Source organism: Nelumbo lutea, chromosome 1 (assembly GCF_056320005.1).
Source record: "Nelumbo lutea isolate HS-2025 chromosome 1, American lotus-T2T, whole genome shotgun sequence".
Lineage (NCBI taxonomy): Eukaryota > Viridiplantae > Streptophyta > Magnoliopsida > Proteales > Nelumbonaceae > Nelumbo > Nelumbo lutea.
In genome coordinates, this window is record NC_142684.1 from 72800322 (window position 1) to 72807074 (window position 6753).

Genomic DNA, 6753 nt, shown 5'->3' on the forward strand with positions numbered 1-6753 from the left:
TTAATCTAGAAACCAATTTCGTCCATTTTTATATTTATATGGTGTGAGAACTGAGAAACATGCATTCGTATATCAGCCGTAGAAATCTTGATACCTGCTCACGTGTCATCATGTGTTTGGTATCACCATTTCATTTTGCCACGTGGCTCACTCACGTTAAAGGATTCGTCAGAAAGTGATGACGGAGAGATGGACAAACAGAGTAAAGAGAAGAAAACGATGGGCATTTCTTGAAACAACAACAAAACAAGAGAAAGGAAGGCCTTTTATATTCAACTAACCAACCAAACCTATGATAATAACGGACGGTGTAAATATATAAATAATTTATGTGAATAGTAACCTCTTACCTTTCAAAGTTCAAACCACACCCTCCTCCATATGTATATATACCCACTCCAACCAACTAAACAAACCCAAAACCCAAATCCAACTCAAAATCTCCTTCGCTTGCTTTACTTCCCTGCTCCTTCCTACCTCATGGACTGGATCAGAGGCCGGACCCTCGGCCGTGGGTCGTCAGCCACGGTTTCGCTAGCTTCAGTTGTCCAGTCCGGCGAGGCTTTTGCTGTTAAGTCGATTCAGCTCTCACGATCTGAATGTTTGAAGAGGGAGCAGAGGATTCTGTCCTGTATTGGGTGCCCTCAAGTGGTTGGCTACAAAGGATGCGATGTCACCTCCGAGAATGGTCAGCTTGTCTACAATTTGTTCATGGAGTATGTACCCGGTGGCACCTTAACGGACGCAATTCAGAAGCAAGGTGGTCAGCTCGATGAGTCTGCAATTCGATCTCATTGCCGTGAAATTCTTCGTGGGTTGCATTACTTTCACACCAATGGTATAGTACATTGTGACATTAAGGGTCGGAATGTCCTAATTGGGAAGGATGGAGCTAAAATTGCCGACTTGGGGTGCGCCAGATGGGTCGACGAGGTAACGCCATTTGCAGGAACCCCGGTCTTCATGGCGCCTGAAGTCGCTCGTGGGGATGAACAGGGGATCCCTGCCGATGTGTGGTCTCTTGGATGTACAGTGATTGAGATGGCCACCGGCCGTCCCCCGTGGCCGGAAGTTGCCGACCCCGTTTCTGCCCTTTACCGAATTGCGTTTTCCGAAGATACGCCAGAGTTGCCGCATTGCTTGTCCGAACAAGCAAGGGATTTCTTGAGCAAGTGTCTAATGAGGAATCCAAAAGAGAGGTGGACGGCTGCACAGCTTCTTAAGCATCCATTTCTGGGTGAATCCAATTCTCATTTCAAGCAAATCCATGGCGCTGATTCGGATTCTCCCACGAGTATATTGGATCAAGGCTTCTGGGACTCACTCGAGGAATCGGAAACACATACAAATTTCAATTCTTTGAATTCTCCGGCCGAAAGGATCCGGCGGTTATGTGGGGGCATTTCATCGTCGTCTCCAAGGCTGCCCGATTGGACCTGGAACGAGAATTGGGTCACCGTGAGAAGCAGCACCAATAACAACAACGATGGAGAAGAAGAAGAGGGGAATTCCTTGAGAAAAGAGCAGAACATGATCCCTGCCGATGAACCAACAACGAGTGGTGGGCCATTTACAGTTGAAATCAGTAAGGAGGAGGGGCTTAATTTTTATGGAAGCCTTGTCGTGAATGGAGATTCCTTGAATTACTTAGTTAATGATAGTTGTTGCAGAGTAGTTAGTGGTAGGAGAGGCTCTGTTCAGGCCTGTAAATGTAATAAAGTGAATGTTTTGTCTAGAAGCAATCTCAATTATGAAAGACAAAAATAATTCATTCTCTCTTTATTCCCAATTCTCTTTAGAGATGAAATAAAATAAAACCAAACTCCGATCTCTCTTTCACAGTCTCACTTTTATTTTGTTATTATTATTTTTTTTTAATATTTAGGCAAGTAAAGTAGTAAGCCGGTCTCATCTCATCTTGTCATTAGGTCCTGATTCCTGAAATCATCGTGGTTTAATAAATAATATTGCTTCTTGTTGAAGCAGCTAGCAGCCTACCACAAACAGCGAGGGAGCCCCGGCGGTGACTTTGAACGTCGTCGGTGGCAAGTCAACCTCTGATTCCTTACGTCGAGATGATGAGAGATTTTTAGGTTCTGTTTCTGGCGATGGGAGTAGGTAATTTCTAATTAGGAATTTTGGAATTTGGATTGAAACTTGAAAGGATAAGCAATGAAGCAACCGAGTGAGTTTATGAGTTGGGCGTGGGCCAGCTAAGGTGAGTTTATGGGACCCATCACAATTCACAAAACAAGGTGGGTCCAACGCCGACGATCTATTACACGTGCGGAAATAAGGAGGACAGTCAGGGTCGGATCGGAATCCTTCACGGTATCAACTATCAACTATCAAGGGCCCTGAATCTATTCCACCTGGTTCATTGACTTTTTCAAATTTCTTTCCCTTTTTTTATTTGATGTAGCCTGTAGCCCGTAGGGAGGGGGAGAGCCTAGTCGGAGAAGTGCAGCCAGAAATGCAGAAATTACAGACACTGGATGGATCTGGACTTTTTCTGTGTATGATTAGAAGAACCGAAATAAAATGGGATCGGCAGGGAAACGTTGACCGCTGATAGTGGGAAATCGGATTTCTGTCGTCTGACGCGAAGGGCGCGACGACTTTGAGAAACAAAAGAAAACTCAAAGTCGTCTAGTGTGAACATAGAAGACTGGATTCGGGGCGTGTGGTGTGGGTATGGTCAATTCTCGTCAACCCATTCAGCTTGCGCTGTGCCTGGCGTGTACGTATAAGGATTTTATTTTAGATGTTTCCATGACCGACGAAGCTTCGTTCGTTCAAGGAAGGTGCGATTGGGCGAAATTGAACAGCTAGAGCCTGCCAGTAGATGTGGCTTATTTAAGCCAATGTTTTCTACGTTCTACCTACTAAAAAAGATTGCCCTGTCTAGTTATTATGTACTCTAGAGAAAGAACCAAAGGAAAGACGACGGAAGATAAAGAGTGGATGAAACAAGGACAACAAGATCACTTTTTATTTCTTTAAGCTATTAAATGCCGTCGTTGATGGATAGGACATTAGGACCCCACCCGTAAGGCGTAAGGGTGAGGATGCGAGATTATTGACAAAGGTGCTTCAACCAATTTCTTAGGTACGTTGTTTGGAGATCTTGTTGATGTTATTATATAGCTTGCTAATCATAGTTAGGTGTAACAAACAGAGCAGATATTAATGATATTATTCCCGTACCGAATATGATGTAATTATAGTTACACGTGAGGCACTCCTCTACATCGTTATTGCTTATATAATAGACACTTCCTACCTTGCTAACCCACAAAAATACCTCCCCACCCCACCCTTCGGCCTTTCCCGACCAAATCGGATTGGAGATGGACACTGCTCTAGTTGGAAAGGGAAAGGGGATAGGGATGGCAATTTTCCCCATCCTGTGTACCAGCCTCGCCTACCCGATGGGGTCGGAGATGGAGATTGCCTTGATGGGATGGGGAGTGAAATCCTTGTATATATATAATATTTGTTTATTTTAAGTAAATTTATTTATTTTTTCAAAAAAATACCATTAATTAAAAAGTTGTAAGGATTCGGATCCCTATAGGGAACCCGTCTTCATTGGGGATCAGGGGTGGAGGATAATCATTATCCCTGGTAGGTGTCGAGGTCGAGAATGGGGAATATAGTCTTTGCCTTGAACCCACCCCGTTGCCATTCCAAGATGGGATTGGGATGAATTAAAATACCCATTAGGGATTGGGATGAAGCCCCCATCTCGACCCAACATGGGCTACAATATTTTAAACATTTTAAAATATTATTTGTATATATGTTCTTAAATATATTTATTTTCATTTCGATTTAAATAGATATCAATTAAGTGTTAAACCAATTTAGATTAATGATTTTTTTTTTGCTTTTTTTGTAAATCTTTTTCCAAAGCAAGCTTTTTATTTTTTGGGAAAATCCTGATTATTACCTTGAGCTTTAGGGGTTGTCTCAAGTCAATCCCCAAACTTAATTCAAAATGTGTATTTGTAGTATCCGAACTTTCAGAATGTGTTTAATAGGTCCCTGCCATTAACGGTCCATAAGTTAATTTTGGAAATGTCAAAACTACCCTTTAATAGAAGATGATGTTCATTGTCTTCCTCTTTAATTTTGGAAATGTCAAAACAACACCACCTTCGCCCATCGCCTGCTCTCTCCCTATTTGATTTTCTGGTTATGGAGTTCTCTAAATCCCCCATCGGCAAGTCCTCTCCTCGGAGGGAACACCAGGGCCCCCACCCAACCCCCCTCAAAGTCTATAAATCCTCTTACAAGACCAAGAAGCCATCGGAGCCACCCCATCCATTTCAGTGCTTGGAGCCACTAGCCCAAAATTTCCCACCTGTCATAATTTACACAAATTGCAACCGTTGGCCCAATTTCTCCAGCAACCCAGTTTGCAACCATGGAAAATGATGGTGCACTTTGGTGCTCCCTACTAGAGGATAGCTCGGACGTTGGTCAAAGTGCCCGGGGTGGGAACTTTGATGCTTAAGTTAGCGAAGAGTGCTAAATCACGCGTACCTTCTCTGATAAATGGAATGTCTTTATATATGCACAGGTTGTTGTAGATTTCACATAGCATGTCCGAGATCTCCGGGAGGCGTGACTTACCAGCTCGCCTCGCTGAGAGGCGGTTTCACACTTGGAGACAGCTTCTGTGTAAAGTGATAGAGCTTATCCAGTTGCCTCCAAAGCGAATGGGGTAGGAGTCATCTCCACCCAATGAGGCGACGTGATCTCGGAGGATTCAACGACGATAGCCCACACACAAGGGAGGTCGGTCGCCATGTCATGTAGGTCGCCATCCGAGCTTCTATCAAGTTGGTGGAGGAAGGTCGCCTCTCACGTCGACTTGACCTTGTTGAGGTATCCTCAGGTCAGTCCTGCCGAGGTGGTGTCGGGACGGTTAAGGCAGACAAGGTGTGCCTGAGGTGCTTTTTGAAGTCTTTGCCTATGTGGTGATGAGGTGTTATGCAACGGTTCCAAGGTCCTACGTGTCACAATGTCATTGAAGGGCCAAATCATGCCTCATCAATTGCCCCTCACTCCCGAATCGAGGTCAGTTGGGCAAAGGGAGTAATTCGATGTGGGTCTTTGGCCCGAAGTGACCGATCGGTTTGAGTCAGCTCGATCTGCTCGCCCGGGTCGATCCAATGGTCAGGCTTGGCGTGCACAGGTCGCAATAGATTCAAATTTCAAATAGGGCACGTCCCTATGAATCGTCGGATCGAATGCATATTGGTTGTTGGTTGTTTGCATCCCTTGCCTATAAATAGGGGGCCCTTAAAGGGTCCTATTCGCACTATTTTTGAGCCTTTTATGGAGGAGTAGAGCAAGAGTTTGGAGAGTTTAAAGGAAGCAAGATCTATGATGAGGTTGATTTCAGTTCGGCTAGGCGAGGTCGATCGCTTTCCTTGGGGTGTTGGTGAGTCCTTTCCTCTTGCCTAAATTATGTTTTCAAGCGAGTCAGAGAAGGAATACTACCAATTTGCTTGAGCCGAAGTGGGTACCTCTTTTCAAGAGCAATGGGGGTCCCAAACAGGGGCTCAACCTCTCAACGTGAATCAAAGACGAGAGGAGCTATCGAATTGAGTGGAGAGGAGATCATAGGTTTGATCTCGACTTTCCAAATTCCAAATACATTTGGCTACATCTAGCCCAGAACCAGTATCTCTAGGGTCATGGTCGGGTCAAAGTCTGTGTCTTTGAGGAGGCTCTGATTGTCGGCCTTCAATTTCCGCTTCATCCTTTCATCTATGAGATTCTTAGGCACTACAACATTTCCTTAAGTCATCTTCACCCAAACTCTATTAGGACCACCATAGGGACCATCTCACTCTGTCACCTCCTCGACTTCCCCTTGGACATAGGAATCTTCTTAGGACTTTGTCAGATAAAGAGAGCTCCCAACGAGCCCTACTATTACTATTTAAGCTACCAACTTGGTTGTAAGCTCCTAGGTGGCTTCCCGACCAAGGTGAAGCGCTGGAAGACGAGGTACTTCTTATCTCAAGAGAATGGCTGGCCTATGGATATCACCTTAAAGTTGAGCCAAAAAAGGTTCCTGAGATAGAGTTCAATGAGGCATTGTGCAACAAGGTTCAACTCCTTGTAGCTCGGTGGTTAATGATCTACGAGTTCTTGGCCAAGCCGATGTTTATCTAGGTTGGTCAAAGCCTCATAGGTAGGCCGGCCTTATTGTTCTTGGTTACTTTTGTGCTTTGATATGCTTCATTGCCTTGGCTAACTCTTTGCTTTTCTATTGCAAATATGTCGAGCACTTCATCCGTTCTGGCTGCTACTAAGAGGCATTCCAAAAAGAAGAGAAGGGTTGGTAACTCCTTAGCTTGTTCATCGGTGATGGAACAAGGGTTAGCCGTAGATAGGTTGATTGGACAAGAGCACAAGGTGGTCAATCTCAAGGAGGGAGGAGACCCTATATATGTCGATCCATCTCATGTCATCCCGAGTCCAGCAGCTCACTTGCCCCATGTCGTTGCCATTGAGCATGTAGCTGGTGCCTCCAACTCGCAAGATCCACTGTTCATCCCTAATGTGGGTGTTTTGATCACCCATAAGATTCACGACCCCTTAGTCACCCTTCGGATGGGAAAGGGGATCCTCCTCCTTGAGGATGTTTGATTCTTTAAAGAGGTCGACCTTGTTGACGTTGGCACCAAGATTATTTGGGGAAAATTGCAGGTACGTAACCCCACTTCAAATGCT

The 6753-nt window shown here is 44.7% G+C and overlaps 1 protein-coding gene across 1 annotated transcript; it reads left to right on the plus strand.

Moving 5' to 3' along the window:
- Positions 1-385: 385 nt before the first annotated feature.
- LOC148875309 (mitogen-activated protein kinase kinase kinase 18-like) lies at positions 386-1841 on the plus strand. Its single transcript, XM_088950557.1, has one exon. The coding sequence runs from the start codon at positions 481-483 to the stop codon at positions 1765-1767; it is 1287 nt and encodes a 428-aa protein (XP_088806683.1). The 5' UTR covers positions 386-480; the 3' UTR covers positions 1768-1841.
- Positions 1842-6753: the final 4912 nt, after the last annotated feature.